The 15,863-nt window shown below is 38.8% G+C and overlaps 2 protein-coding genes across 4 annotated transcripts; both read right to left on the bottom strand.

Moving 5' to 3' along the window:
* Positions 1-302: 302 nt before the first annotated feature.
* Positions 303-4,375, bottom strand: LOC144077943 (N-acetylneuraminate-9-phosphate synthase-like). The gene is made up of 6 exons (XM_077606057.1): positions 4,152-4,375; positions 3,272-3,487; positions 3,085-3,184; positions 1,994-2,148; positions 1,655-1,921; positions 303-742 (listed from the first exon to the last, which is right to left on the bottom strand). The coding sequence occupies exons 1-6, from the start codon at positions 4,281-4,283 to the stop codon at positions 551-553; spliced, it is 1,062 nt and encodes a 353-aa protein (XP_077462183.1). The 5' UTR covers positions 4,284-4,375; the 3' UTR covers positions 303-550.
* A 4,465-nt stretch (positions 4,376-8,840) lies between these two features.
* On the bottom strand, positions 8,841-15,815 carry clta (clathrin, light chain A). 3 transcript variants are annotated; one of them, XM_077605310.1, is made up of 7 exons: positions 15,517-15,815; positions 14,747-14,775; positions 14,055-14,172; positions 13,477-13,588; positions 12,087-12,140; positions 10,838-10,873; positions 8,841-9,686 (listed from the first exon to the last, which is right to left on the bottom strand). In XM_077605310.1, exons 1-7 carry the CDS (start codon positions 15,692-15,694, stop codon positions 9,515-9,517), a joined length of 699 nt encoding a protein of 232 aa, XP_077461436.1. In that variant the 5' UTR covers positions 15,695-15,815; the 3' UTR covers positions 8,841-9,514. The 3 variants fall into 3 exon arrangements, with proteins under 3 accessions (XP_077461436.1, XP_077461437.1, XP_077461438.1); XM_077605311.1 differs by lacking the exon at positions 10,838-10,873; XM_077605312.1 differs by lacking the exons at positions 10,838-10,873; positions 12,087-12,140 and having other exon boundaries at positions 15,517-15,814.
* Positions 15,816-15,863: the final 48 nt, after the last annotated feature.

A 15,863-nucleotide genomic window follows, 5' to 3' on the forward strand; every position in this document is an offset into this window, starting at 1 on the left:
ACTAGCTGGTAGCTATGCTGAAATAGTTTTGTGGCCGTCCCTTGAGTATTAATAAGGCGATATATCTTGAATTGTGATTGGTCAAAAGTCATCACATAATCAACAAACATTCACCCATTTATGTACAGTACAAACAGTAATGTAAACATACTATACTCTGTACATTACAGGTGTTTATATTTGTCTGTCAGTGTACTGTAAATACATGCGTGATACTTATTTCTTTTGATATAATTACGTCAGGCGAAGTACATTATGTAATCATCTTACTTAATAATAAAAAAAAACACTGCGGCAACCTGTATTTTTTAAAATCATAATTTAATTTATAGATTAATTCAAGATAAGCCAAGTAACACGTGATTTTGTACAGACTTAGACTGTCTCTCAATGGAAAGAAAATGTACATTCCATTCATAATCCTTCCATTCAAAACTGCTAACTAAAGTGTTGACTTGTGGAAACTGATTCTAATAACTGATTCAGTGGAACTCTGTAAAAGAAGTGTACAGATTAAAGAAAATGATCACACACACACACACAAATGAAGCTACAGGCCGTCCACCACTCGCGGTATGATGCTCTCATCTTCATCAATATCCTCATTCACAACCTTTCCTAACAACTGAAAGATGTCTTCGGCGCCTACACCCATTGGTTCGGCCACCTTCACCGCCAACATTTGCGCATTGAGGACAGATCCCTTTGGGATCTTCACCTTGGCTACTACAGACTTTCCCAGCTGGAAAACAAGAGCAGGTCTTAATAATAGTCGAACATTTTTACTTGGTCTATAAATCCTGTTATCATAACAACCTAGTAAATATCAAGCCAAAAAAAAATATTTTTTGGGCTACAAATTAATTGCTGTGTTTATCAACTCTCCCCCACACTATATTGTTTAGTTAAAAAAAAAAGTTAGCTCTTTTAATAAACACGGTATACAGGTGATTGTTTTCTCAGGCCAGTTGCAATCATACTTTCCCTCGTTCTAAGGCAGGGGTGGCGAACACGTGGCTCTCGAGCCGCATGCAGCTCCCAGCCAAAATGAACGCGGCTATTTGCTTTGTTTCCATTAAAAACAAATAATAAATTACATTGAAAAAATAATTTGGCAGATTCGATTTTTTATCCTGCTTCTGACGTTAGGGACCATCAATCAAAAACAAATAATAAATAGAATTTAAAAAATAATTTAAAAAATAATTTGGCAGATTGGATTTTTTAAATTCTGCTTCTGACATAAGGGACCACCAATAAAAAAAAAAAATTAATTAGATTTCAGAATCAATTTGGCAGATTGGATTTTTTATGCTGCTTCTGACGTGAGGGACCACCAATCAAAAACAAATAACTTAAATTTCAAAAATAATTTGGCAGATTGGATTTTTTTAATGCTGCTTCTGCGTAAGGGACCACCGATGAAAAACAAACAATAAATGAAATTATAAAAATAATTTGGCAGATTTTTTTTTTTAATGCCGTTTCTGTCGTAAGGGACCACCAAAGATCTCCATGGAGAGATCAAAGGCGTTCCTCACAGTTGAATATTTTTGCTCTGTTTCTAATTTATACGTCCGTTGTTAATTGACACGGCATCAGAAAGGCTTTTTCGTCGAATTGTACTTTGGCAGGTTGCTGGACGATTTCCTACCTTTCTGTGAAACGGCTCCTCGCAGGGCAACCTCTTCTTGAGTCCGCATCCCAGTGCCTTCTCCACCATCCGGATGGAATTTATCATCTCAGCCAGTTCAGCGGGCTCCAGAGATCCAGCGTGATCGCTCCCCCTCCAAGTCTTGTCCAGGGTGACGTGGCGCTCCACCACCTTGGCGCCCAGGGCGACAGCCGACACCGAAATACAGATTCCGGGCTCGTGGCCGGAGTAGCCGATGGGGATGTCGGGGAACTCCTTCTGGAATTCCTGTTGAGAGAGTTGCTTAGAAGACCTGCCCACTTAGCTGAATAGCGCTCAAGTCGTTTGAATTCTGTTTACCGGGATCACTTTAAGGTGGACGTCCACGGGGTCGAGAGGGTAGGTGCTGGTGCACTGCAGGAAGACAAAGTTTTGGTTGTGCGCCTTCACCGTCTTGTACGCTTGACGCATGACTTGGATGGATTGCATGCCGCTGGACACCACCATGGGACGTCCTGAAAAAGAGACGTATGACGTAGAAAATGGACAAAAAGTTTCAACGCCACCCCCAGTTATGGAGAAATATGGTACTCGGTCAATTGGTCGCCAGTCTTTTGGTCGCCGGTCTTTTGGTCGCCGGTCTTTTGGTCGCCCGGAAGTTTATTGATAATGACCATTTAAATCGTTGCTCAAATTCCCTAAAAAAACTGTGAATTACTATTTAGTCATACTTAATGCCCTAGTAATTATTAGGCTAAAGAAAAGCTCCAATTTTCCTGGACTTTTATTGTTTTTTGTTGGAGAACTTGTTAAGACCCTGACTGACGTAGCTTCTTAAAGGGACAACGCATGTACATTCAAACTCTTGTACACTCACACGTCGGCTCAGTGAAACTGCTCATGGCCATTGTTGGCTTTTATTGATGGGTAGACCGTGTTGTTTTTACCTTGTTTTGTCGCCGGTCTTTTGGTCGCCGGTCTTTTGGTCGCCGGTCTTTTGGTCGCCCGTTGTCACAGTCGGGGCGACCAAAAGACCGGCAACCAAAAGACCCGCGACCAAAAGACCGGCGACCAAAAGACCGGCGACCAATCGACCGCACACGGAGAAATATCAACTAAAAAAATCTCCCCTTCTCTACAAATGGTCCAGCTACAACAATAACAAAGAGGATCTCTCAAAACTGACCTTTTTATTATTACACTACAGGACTAGGGCTAAAGCAAAAATGTTTTTCAATTAATATTTTTTGATTATTTTTTGGGTTCCTCTGATCATCACTCATGATTTATCAATGATGGTGACAGATGTAAAATCAATTTTCCATGGAATGTATGCTCTTCACTGTCAATTCCAGCCTATGAGTTCATGTCCATTTGAAATGATGATGAACGAATACATTAATTTTGGAGTTATCTAATGACTAAAATGACAGAATAAAAAAAATAGTGACCTTTCTTGGCAGCATTTTCCAGATAAGGAAAGTTATTGGTGTCTCCTGAGCCCACTTTGAAGAAAGGCACATTTATCTCATGAAGGAACTCTAGCGCCATCTAAAGAAACAGTGTCATATTGTCATTATTCTTTGCTTTAAAGTTTCAAAGCGATAAAACTGAAAATAAATGTATATAGTGACCTACTTCATCCATTCCCGAGGCGGTGAAGAAGATTCCCACTTCCTTGGCATACTTCTGCAGCTCTCTGAACTGCTCATGGCTGAACTCTAGGTGGCGCTTGTGATCACCATAAGTTTCTCCCCATGAGTTTTTGGTCTTGTAAGGACGCTCTAAAGCACGTTTGTTAAACTTGTACTGCAACTCACTCTTCTGGAACTTGGCACAATCGGCACCGCAGTCCTGTCAAAGGAAGAATATTGGCGATATGAGACAAAGCAATAATAATATTGACAGACCAGGTAACACCCGGCACCCCCAACTAATGACAGCAACATTCTTTAACATTGACATAAAACAGCAAAAAGTTTTTGCTGTCATTTGTTGAGGATGCCGGCCAGGTATTAATGTTGCGTTTTCTATAAATGAAATGAATCTTTTTTTTTTTACAGGCTGGAGAATGACCAAGTTGCCGGCATGTGAACTGACTTTGTGAGCAATTACTACAATTATATATAAATCAATCAATCTCTTTGAAACTGTTCCACATAATATGCAATAACCATAAAGGAAATCTTGGAAGCTCAACAAGTTCACATTCATTTTGAACACCTCTTACTTATCCTTACCAGGGTCGCGGGGTGCTGGAGCCCATCCCACCTGACTTAGCGTACAAATAAAAACAGACAACCACTCGCACTCGCAATCCCGAGTGGGAATCGATCCCAACCAAGTCGAGTGAAAGAACCGCTACACCGTCAAATGATCCCATAATTAAAATGAATCAATGATCCCAATGTACAAAAAAACCCCAAAACTCTCAAATCCAAAATTCAAGCAAGGTGAATTATTCCCCTTAAAAAGTGAACCATGCATATTAAAACTACTCATTCATTCCCCAAATTACCTTTGCCATTTTGATCATTTTCTTGGCTATCTCAATGTCTCCCTGGTGGTTTTGTCCTATTTCCGCAATAACAAAACACGGGTGATCTCCTCCAATCATCCTACCAGGGCACAGCTCAAATTTTAAAGGCATGTCGCTAACTGAGGAATAAATGCTACGTCTAGCTGGGGATGAAGCTTAACCAAAAAAGAGACAATGCAGTCAGAAAGGAAGAATCCGTCTTACATTTGCCTATTTAAACGAGTAATGGGCGTCACTCAAAAAGGTGGGTGTGGTAGCTTGGCAGCATTCCGCCCCTCCTCTAGTTATTTTGAACATTGAACATCAAAGCAACAAAGTTAAGCCATTATTACACGGTCTGACGACACCCTCTCCCGACTGCAAGACTGCTTTGGACACAGAATTTTCCACCATGAGGACCTGGAAACCTTCACAGGCACAGTAGTATACGGTCTTAAATCAAGTACCGCATGGCTACAGTCACTGCCAAGACCATCCAGGTGTACCCAAAGCAAAAACCGTGGAGGACCAGCCAGGTCCGATGACTCCACCTGGCCCGAGATGCAGCCTTCCAACTACAGTGGTACCTCGACATACGATCGTAATCCGTTCCGAGACTGAGATCGTATGTCGAGCTTTTCGTAACTCAAGCGAACGTTTTCCATTGAAATGAATTGAAAACAAATTAATTTGTTCCAACCCTCTGAAAAAAACACCAAAAACAGGATATTGGATTGGAAAAAATGTTTGATTTCTTCTAATTCGCCATATATTGACAAAGTAATAAATAACGAGTGGTTTAATAGTAATAAAATGTGTTTAATAGATGTAAAGTTAGACGCATTTCGCGGAGGGGAGAGACAACGACACACACGGAGGTGGAGGGGGGGGGCTGTTCGGGGGACTTTATCCACGGCACTCGTAAACGGACAAACACATTTAAATTAACTTGGATAAATATTGTTGGAGTAATCATTATTATAAATGTGGTTGCAATGCTTATTTAGGAATAGAAAGCCTTATTATAAACATGCTTACTATATTAATCAATATATTTGCTTATTAGGAATAGTAATGCTCATCCTGAATGTGTAACAATATTAAACAATATATATATATATATGTGTTGAACGCTGTGCTTTTATGTTAGAGTTATTGGCATTAATAAAAGCCATTTTAATGCATGCCTTGCTAAAGTAAGAACTGTGGTTCACATCGAGAGGACAGGGAATGGCCATGGGCAGGGAGAGGTCTCAAAACAATTGCTCTTGGGAACTGCGAACTGTTTTCGGCTTCGGAAGATGGACTCACAACAAGCGCTCTTGGGAACCTTGGACTGTTTTGGGAAGCCCCTCTTCGCTGAAGGGTTCGCATCGAAATGCTTGGGAAGATTCGACAGGTCCTACGATTGTTTTGATAACTGTACAACATTGTTGTGAGACGATTCGACAGGTCCTACAATTGTTTTGATAACTGTACAACATTGTTGTGAGACGATTCGACAGGTCCTACAATTGTTTTGATAACTGTACAAAATTGTTGTGAGACTCTACGAATGTTTAGACTTCTGTGGGGCATAACGTGAAAATCTTATGATTAAATTAGCGAAACGGACTTCGAGTTGTTAGAATTATCCTGACGGGAGTCGCGGATGGATGTATTCTCTTCTTGCAAGAATTAAACAAAGATATGACTTCCGATGCCTTTTTATTGAAAGCTGAATACGGAAAAACCTAAGGATAAACCTACAATTGGATGAACCTAACAAATATATACAGACACACTCAAACATGTTTAATGAAACTTTACACAAAACTGAATTTTAGTTTTGTCTTAATCTTTTGTTATTCCAGGTTAGCGGTTTGCCACGCCTCCACCCTCACGTTCGCTATCGATGGACTGTTTGCTGTTGTATTGCCTTCAAAATATATTCCGAAAATGATGCACACAAATGTCCTCACAATAGGATAACGCACGACCACTTGCCAACGAGAAATAGTCTTTAAAGAACGATCGCGGCAGCTTCTTTTCCTTAGAAAGAATAAGAGGAATGTCTTGTTAGTGCTGAACATAGACCTCCCATATGGAGAATGTTATTCATGGCCATTGGCTCTTTAAGCACCCAAAAAAAGTCAATATTATAGAGGCACATCTGCGCACTTTAATTGACACTGATGGCCTAATTTGTTTTTCAAGCATATGGGAAAAAACCGCCATCACTATACAAATAAAACCTGACTCCTAAAATTTGATCCCTCAATGTGTGGAGTTTGCATGTTCTCCCCGGGCCTGCGTGGGTTTCCTCCGGGTACTCCAGATTCCTCCCACATTCCAAAAACATGCATGGTAGGCTGATTGGACACTATAAATTGCCCCTAGGTATGGGTATGAGTGGGCATGGTTGTCCGTCTCCTTGTGCCCTGCAATTGGCTGGGCACCGATTCAGGGTGTCCCCCACCTCTGGCCCAGAGTCAGCTGGGATAAGGCTCCAGGACCCCTTCGCAACCCTAATAAATGGTTTAAATGGAAGTTTTCTATCCAGCTGCACTTGGGTCACAATAAACTATCAGTAACAATGGCCTTGCTTCAGGAAAGAAACTATGAGCACCCGTTTTCATGTCATTCATTACTTTGATAAGTAGTCACTAGGCAGTTTTCTAAAGACCAACTGAAAAAAAATGAAGCCACGGAATCAAGAATTACTCACCACATTGCTCACAAAGAAAAAAAAATACAAAATATACACTAGCCCTTTTTCCCCATACAACAGAACAGGTTGCACCGGATACACAAAACCTGATGAAACTGACCATAACAAAACCAAAACAGTAACGCCTGAGTTTACTTTCCATCCCCTAGATGTGTACTTTTGCGTAATACCATATATATATATATATATGGAAGTTTTCTATCCAGCTGCACTTGGGTCACAATAAACTATCAGTAACAATGGCCTTGCTTCAGGAAAGAAACTATGAGCACCCATTCATAACTATTCTCCTTAGGTTCTTCTAAATAGTTGATAGTCCGAGAAACTGACTCGTGACATGAAATGTTAAAAATTTAAGTATTTAGCAGAGGGTCACCTTGTCAGGAAAAGGTTACACAAGCTAACCGATAGGACAGGGTGGTGAGAGAAGATAGGAAAGATAGTGTAAGACAGGGTAGGGTCCAGAGATCATGTATTTAATAACTTCTGCTTTAGATTTTTGTTATTTTGAGCACTTTTTATGCATTTTCTATTCATAAAACTAAAGGTTCAATGGATTTATTGATCGGGACACGATGAAAGTCTGCAGAAGGTCCCCACCTTGTGGAGTTCCTGTGTGTGGCTCCAGTTTTTTTTTACCTAGGTCTACAATGTCTTCGGTGTCTGTCTTGCTACTGCAACCAAGGAAATTTCCCGAATACGGGGTGAAATAAATTTCTAATCTAATCTAATCTTTGATCAAATCAGCTGTCAGGCTCTTTAACAAAAAAATGGCTTTGTGTTAAGACCTACCGTATGCATGCATGTACATTTATGTGTATGTATGTATGTATATATGTCCTAAGCAACACGCTTATTTGATTATATATTTATTCATGTATTTATTTCTTGACCTACTTATTACCTATCTATTACCTATCTATTTATGTCTAAAATGCCTTTCCTATTCCTGCATCCTCACCCTCTTGCCACTGGAACAACGAAATTTCCCGAATACGGGATGAATAAAGTTATCCAATCCAATCCAAATAAAATGTCTCTGTATGCCAGACAATAGAAATTTACTATTACTGGCTTGATAAGAACTTTTTATAGTTAAAAAAAAATCAATGCAGCCAATTCTCCTGCCAGTAAATGCTTTTGATAGACGGAAGTGTTGGTTACACTTTATTATTTTACCTGACTCATACTTTATTCATTTACCTGACATTACGGATGATGACCAATGACCTCAGGTTGGACTCATTTAGATGCCCCATGATCCATCTAAAAATATATTAGTCAGAAAGAATATGAAAGAAATTAAAAAAATAAATAAAGTAATCTTGCAAATTGTTGGAACTTTAATTCCCTAAAACCACAACTGGCATGAGATTTGTCATCTGACATCGATATTTATTTCAGAATCCTGTTACACGAGGATGCTTTTTGTTGACTTCCCTGCTTTCGACAGCATGACCCCTTTAGTTAATAAAGTTATTTGCTCAGTCCTTCTCGTATATTGCTATACGACTTCTTAACAAACAGAGTCCAGCCGGTGATGAACGGACACATATTGGCGCAAGACTCGCCCCACGCTAGCGTCCAATCGCCTTTGCTTGTAATGATTTACGCAGACAGTTACGGGAGATCATGATGAGGCAATTAAATTGAAAAAAATGTCAGATGGCACAAATCATGACCAAACTTTACCAACAATTGGGAAATGCTGTCAAGATAGTAGTATATATATATATTAATGGAATTTTTCTATGCAGCTGCAGTAGGATGACAATAAATTATCAGTAACTATGGCCTTGCTACAGGAAAGAAACTTCCTCTCGTATCCAGATAAGAGTCAAAGCTTAGACGCAATTGTTGAATAAGACAAAGAATCCGGGAATGAATTGATACAAAGTAAAAAGAACAAATATGTGGAGGTCCGCCAAATGAAAAATAAATATTGGTCGGTGTAATGTTGATGAAAAACAGGACGCAAGTTTCGATTCACCTTTTACTTATATTGAAACAAGTGGGCAATGAACATGCATGTCGAAACAACAGTTGACTAACATTTATTTTTGAAACCACAACTGATTCTATCACATAGATGTTTTATATTTTGTATATATATTGCCTTCTGTAAATTTACATAGGAATACACATGCACACGGAGCATGTTTCAACTGTAACGTCATGTTATAAACCGGAATATTCCTGACAGGCGATGAGGAGATGCATAGATTGACCGTAATAGGCCACAAGCAGGGCACTACACAGACACTTAACAAAAAACAATAAAAAAAAAACCACTGGATTGTATACATTTCTTAAATTTTGGTCCTGAAACAGAAACATTGAGAAAACGCCAAGTCTGGATGATCACAATAAAATGTAAGCAGAAACACCAATAAGGATTTGAGGAGACGACATCATGGTACGGAGACGAGAATTTTGAGAATTCGCTGGCTACGTGGATCCAAACACGGGCTTGCTTTTGATTGTTCTCGAGGGCTCATTAATAACAGATTCTGTGACGCTGATTAGGTGTTTCCAAAGGCTAAATGACGCCTGTCAGGAGAAGACTGTCAAAAACAAGCTCTGCGTGGTCAACTAGTAGGGTGAGAAAGGGGGTGACGCCATCTTTACGCCCCCCCGTTCAGAGGTTGGCGGCCTAGCGGACGAGCGGCGACTGCTTGAGAGAAATGAGGACGGAACGCATGCGGGATACGTCTTTGGCCTGCTTGCCGGTTTTGGGGTTGAAGTCGCACAGGCGAGCCACTCGCTCCCATTCCGTGCCGGGATTGTTTTCGTCCAGGTCGGAAATCATGGTCTCCTCGGCCGCCCTGCGCCAAGCGAGGGGAGGAGGAAATAAAAGCCGGTCAAATTCCAAAATCGGCGCTTCGCAGTCGGCAAGAAAAATCAAGACACCGTCGTCACTCGGGATAGTGGTCCTCTGCTGACACCAAAACCGCTAAAATATTTTCACGAAAAAGCGGCTATTCAGGCCGCAAGACGTTCGACGAAGTTCTGTTTTTATTTTGGAAAGAATCAGTGCTGGTAGTATTCGGTTCGGGTGAAATTACAGCTGAAATGAGAGCTTTCATTGCTTGAGTGTGATTTTCTTTCCAAGTTGAAATCAGAAATGGTTAGGTCACATTATTCATTGTTCCGATAGCTTAGCTGCTAATTCCATTAACGTTCCTTATAGGTATGACTAGCTTTTTCCTTACAAATCCAAATTTTAGTTGGCCCAAGCCAATGACTTGATTTTATAATGTAACTGCAGCGAGTGTTTTTTTTTGGTTCAGCAGAGGCTTTCTTCACGAGGAAACACATTAAAAATAACTTGAATTACCCCAATACAACTAATTAACATTCCATCTAAGTCAACTGTAACGAGGCGCAACAGAAAGATTCGTATTTTGAAACTATGATGAAACATCCAACACAAAAAAGTGTCACTATTTTTTTTTCTCATTTCAAGCTATTCTGTCGCTACACAATTCCAATTTCTTACGATTGCATTTAATACTTGATTCAAATACCGATTTGAAAGCTCATCCTTTAGTTCCTTTCCATTTCTATTGTAAGGAAAATTAACACATTTTTTCCCAAACTGTATATTCTAAAAGGAACATCAACACAAGTTTTTTCAAACTAAAAAATATACGAGTATGTACCAGTGTCGTGAAAATTCAAGAGGAGGAAAAACTATGGTGTAATATAAGCCTGAGCCCAGCTAGAAATGCTGTATTTACACAAATCCTATTTCCATAAATCAACATCTACTGACAATACATCACACAAATGAAAATGGGAATGAGAAGCTATTCAAAATTCACCATCACAACACAAATAAACATCACAAAAGGGACTAAACAGTTGTTCAAATAAACTAGGCACATAAGATGGCGCTAATGCACAAAGCTACATCAACTCCCACCCCAACAAAAGCAAGATTAGCATCAAACATTTTGGCGTTTTGTTACTTAACTGGTCTAGGCGGTAGCAAGGATGGTTAATGTGTGTGCTTTAAAAGGTGCATAGGAAAAGAAAGGAGGAAGAAATAGTTTCACAGGTCAGAATTTAGAAGAGAAAAAAGGGAGGGGGCAAAATGAAAGACAACCAAATAAATAAATAAAAAAGAGAGCTCAATGCAGATGTTTTACACCAACATGCAAAAAGTGAGATTAATTTTTCCCCCCTTTAAGCTGTTCTAAAGTTAGCATGAGTCAGCAACCTTCTTTTTTTCCTAGCTAAAAAGCCCATGTTTGCAATTTGTCGAGTCGATGGTGGTCTCTAGGATGGAGGGGAGTTCACTAAAAGGGACGGTCAAAACTAAACAAAAACGAGCGGTCTACAAATGATGGATGCTGGACCCCAAATTGGGATTTGTTCCAATTACAGATAGGAAATTTTGTGTACTTATGTCTAAAGTAGTTGTATATATAACAGCAAGAGTTCTTATTTTACCTTAAATTCTTGTCTTTTTAGTCGAACTATCTTCGACTAAAATTAATTTAGCTAAAACTTCCTCAAAGCCAATGTATCCCACTAGATCCTCTTTTTCTGGATTGTAAAAGGCTTCTTTAAGTTGGTCGTCGTCATTGATTCCCATCTTTCGCTTCGTCAAACTTAATTACGCCAGTTCTGATTGGACAGACGATTCAATCTAATTTTTTTATCCACCGACGCAAATGTCAAACTATTCCGTCCTCGTGCTATTTTGTGGAAATGCAATTCATGTCGTTATCATGGGGTTTTCGTCAGATCATTTTACCAACTACCACAAACATTTTTTTATTAGAAGTAACACCGCAAATAAAGCAACTTCTTCAAAACGACCGACACTTTAGTCAATTTATTTGGGGCCAAATTTTGCTCCATGAAAACCGATACAAATGTATCCCCCCCGAAAAAAAAATGAGTGAAGCAAACAATTATGAACGAGGTAAAAACACAAGCTAATTCACATACGTGACGAGCAGAATGAACGCGTTCTGTGACATGCAGTAGCATTCCTCTCACTGACTCAATCGCCAAGTACAATCTGGATGATCAAGCAATGACACTAAGTGACGATGGATGGCGTAAAGACGGACAGGAACCTACGGGGGGACTATTCAGATGGAAATGATGCCTGCCACGCGGCTGGCTAGTTGAGTGACAAATGGGGGGAGGGGAGAGAGGCGTACGAAGAAAGCATAAATGAGAAGAGAAGGATGTTAGTTGGAGCAACATACACATAACCAATGAGTTCAGAGAAGGGCTGCTTGTAGAAGTCTTCGTCCAGCACCCTGGACAAACATCCGCCCACGCCACAGAGCAGCAAAAGGGCAAAAGAGAGAGAGACAAAGAGAGCAGTAAAACGGAGAAGAGAAATGCAAACAAGTGTTAAAGAACAGAGGGGGGAAAAACAAGACTTTGTATTGCCGCTTAATAATTACTAGACTGAGGACACATTGAATGATTGAGTAGAATTATATTCTCGTTGATAAGATGACATTGTTTGTTAGTTAGTTAGTGACTGGAAAAGACTTTTTCTGTGAGTATTTTCCAGTCTAAAATAAACAAAGGAAAAACAACAGTGATAACGTAACCCTTCAAGTAAAAAAGTTGTGACAAGATATTTTGCGGACTTTAAAGACCCATGGCTTCAAATATGTATCTAATATTTAAATATGTATATAATATTTGAAGCCCTGGCTGCTTAAAGTTAGTCACAAATTTGCACTTTAAAGACTTAATAAAAAAAAAATAATAATAAATATATATATACAAGTTATTTTTTTGTAATTTAAAAAAAAAATTGCACTTAGTACTGGTATTGTAAAGAAAATAAAGAAAAACTATATGCTCTCCCAAAAACATGAATGTGAGAATAAAGAAACGTTCTTTAGTTGGCAAACCGTTAGAAATTTGTATTTTTTCACAGGCAAACTGAACTGACGGTGATAGAATGAGGCCCTCTAGTGGTAAAGGTCAAAAGTGCAAGTGCACACATAGCAGGTTTTGATCCTCTTTGAAGAACAAAAAACATGTCAAACGAATTATTGCGTATAAAAAATCATGGAAGAAATTTTGAGAAAGTTACAATATAATAAAACATTTGATACACTCAAAAATATTTGTATTCCCCAACAATGTACTACACAAAGGTAGATTGTGCCCCTCAATAAAAAATATAATATTCAATTTCTTTCATTAGATTAAATTTCTCAAGTAAAACTAGTATTTTATCAATTTGATGAACAAGAGTGAAATAGTTTATTCTCATCTAGACAATTCAAATTGTTAATACTTATAGCATACTCATGAAAATTACATGACAAAAAGAATTAGAATTTGGTCATTTATTTGATATTTGGAATTGCCCTGCTGAAATATTTATTCCTATATGTCCAACGAAAAAAAATATTTTATTCACTTTTTCAAACGACTGAAACGTACATTTCCAAAATAATTCAAGTTAATTAAAATGAGAAAAAAGAAAATTCTCACAAAAAAGTGAGCAATGAATGAACGAACTATTTATCGTAGTCTTGAACATTTCTGTTTAGTACCTGAATTAACTTCATCCTCTGCATTAGCAAGAAGATTCCAATAGGTGGGAGCAATGTTGGAAAACGGTACCTGTTATTGGCTTTGGTTTTCTCCAGTTGATCGTTTTGCCTGGCGTGCCACTCCTCCAGTTCTACCTTGGCCTTCGTCTTCCACTCAGACTCCTGCTTGCGAGAGTTATCATCTGGCCAAGGAGGTAAGAGATCAAATTTATAATCAGAGTATTTTACCAAATAAAAATCCGTACCAAGCAAGGAAGGTCTTTTATAAAATGCTAATGATTCAAAAAGACAAAGCTACCTGTTTTGGGGTTTTTTATAGGGAAAGTGCTTGTTAGCTTGTTGCTAAAATACTGATAATGAAGTACCAATGCATGGGAATTTTGACAAAGAGTCAGATTTTTGGGATTCCAGATGATGTTGACACACCTTTTAAAACTCTTACGACCATGTTCTCTGAAAAATGCAATGAGTGGCGCCGAATAAAACTATAATGACAAGAAATTCAGCTATTTTTTTGCACACATCGGTCTTTCAACAAAATACATCTTGCTTAAGCACATTTGACAAAGTGTTGTGTTTGAGGGTCCAAATGGAAAAATGGAATTCACACGGCTTGTCTAAGTGCCCAAAGCTCTTCTTCTGGCTTACCGAGCACCTCCAGTCTGTCTGTTTGCTCCTCCCTCCATTTGCGCAGGCTCTCGGGTTCAGCTTGCAGGCGGTCCACGTTGGAAATAGCCGCATAGGCGTCAGATGGCCCGTTGCTTTCCTGAGGAAACACGATATCACTCAGTCGTGACAACAAATACTTCTTCAAATTCCACACCAGAGCTGCGATCGAATTTTTTTGCCCCCAGCTTGTCTTGGCAAAATTGTGGACTCTCTAAAAAAACAAAATCATTGCCATTCTTCTTCTTCCTTTTTTTCCCAGAGCAAAAGGAAGTCCTGACTGTGCAAAATGCAAGAAATGTTGCAATGACAGCACAGGGAAGGGAAATGTTCCTGAAAGTACATGCTGAAGTGTACATTTGACATTTACATGAACAAAGGACTTTATGTACAACGTTATTCTATGAATAAATTAATTAGAGTACAGTAGAAATCCTTATCTACTACTGTCAAGCAAGAAAACTGCTCATATCACAAAACCACATTTGTTCTACGTTGCTCATTATTCCTGTCTCGCACAGTGTGCAAGATTTTATTCAAAATTTGAAAAATAGGCAAAAAATGTCTCGATATTAAAACGTCAAATCTTAGCTGATCTGGAATGGAATATCTCTGCATAAAATAAATAAACATGTCCAAGCTATAGTCAATACAATAAAGTGAGGACTAATTACCCCATGAAACTCTCCATTGACAGCACCATCTGCAAAGACAAGAAGAAATCCTCCATAAGAAACCAAGAAAATCTAGATAAACGTAATTTTCTAATAAATTAGAAGGTTAATGCCACTGCAGAAATATGACGAGTAAAGTCCAAATATCATCCATAGGAGAACATTTATAGGGCCATTTCAATACAGTCAAAGAATTGGTATAAACATGACCACTAGGGGGCAGGAAATATAGGAAATGTTCAATAAAAGACGTTTGAAGATGAAACAATATTACTGCTACTACTATAATATTATTGCGATTTTTCTAACGTTAAATAATAATAAATCCATCAAAAATAAAGACAAAGGAGAATACTGTTTCTTATACTTTTTTTCCAAATGGGCCATATTGCCCTCTTTAAAAGGGCAGATTTAAGAATAACCTTCAATTTTAATTCAAAATTAACGCAAAACTTAACTTAAACCGCAATCTAACCACATTCGAATATTACAATCGTTGAGTTTTTTTGAACACATACCGTTAAGTCATAAAGCCCAATTTATTTTACTGAGTACACGAAATTGTTTTAAAAAAAATGTTTTTTCAGCCTCTAATTGTTTATTGTAGTGTTTTAAGGAAAAGGGTCCGGTTAGCCTAGCATAGCTAACTGGAATCAGTAGAGGAAAATGCTATCTAATGTGACGTTTGAGAGTGAGACAACACACTTAATCAATTTGTATGCTAGCAAAATGTCGTCTTTTGTGAGTATAATTCGTCGATAGTCACCCACCATTGGAATCTGTTAGCGACGAAGGGACCTCTCCGCTGTCCAAGATGCTGAAGCCTTCGTCATTTTCAATCCCCGCAATTTCGCTCTCCTGTTGGGCCAAAAACGCCGCCGCGGGGTCCTCGTCTGCGGTAACGCCATTTCCCGCAGCCGGTGAGTTGAGCATGTCAAAATCATCCATTTTGTCTTTAAATTTGACAAAAACACACGAATTGCACGACTGCAGGTGTAAATAATGACCAGACCGCGATTAGTCGAAAGGAAAGGACACGCATGAAAATGCCCTGGATTAATGACAAACGGAAATGGAGCATTCGCGAATGAAAAGCCCTGAAAAGGTGATTGACGGG

Source organism: Stigmatopora argus, chromosome 7 (genome assembly GCF_051989625.1).
Source record: "Stigmatopora argus isolate UIUO_Sarg chromosome 7, RoL_Sarg_1.0, whole genome shotgun sequence".
Taxonomy (NCBI): Eukaryota; Metazoa; Chordata; class Actinopteri; order Syngnathiformes; family Syngnathidae; genus Stigmatopora; species Stigmatopora argus.

Excerpts from the sequence above, each read along its gene's own strand:
- LOC144077943 (XM_077606057.1), bottom strand. The coding sequence starts at position 4,283 with ATGCCTTTAAAATTTGAGCTGTGCCCTGGTAGGATGATTGGAGGAGAT. Across the intron at positions 1,922-1,993 it reads TCCACCTTAAAGTGATCCCG|GAATTCCAGAAGGAGTTCCC; the intron begins GTAAACAGAATT and ends CTCTCTCAACAG. Across the intron at positions 743-1,654 it reads AGGAGCCGTTTCACAGAAAG|CTGGGAAAGTCTGTAGTAGC; the intron begins GTAGGAAATCGT and ends CTTGTTTTCCAG.
- clta (XM_077605310.1), bottom strand. The coding sequence starts at position 15,694 with ATGGATGATTTTGACATGCTCAACTCACCGGCTGCGGGAAATGGCGTT. Across the intron at positions 13,589-14,054 it reads AGACAGACTGGAGGTGCTCG|ATGATAACTCTCGCAAGCAG; the intron begins GTAAGCCAGAAG and ends CTCCTTGGCCAG. Across the intron at positions 10,874-12,086 it reads TCTGAACTCATTGGTTATGT|CACACACATTAACCATCCTT; the intron begins GTATGTTGCTCC and ends CACCTTTTAAAG.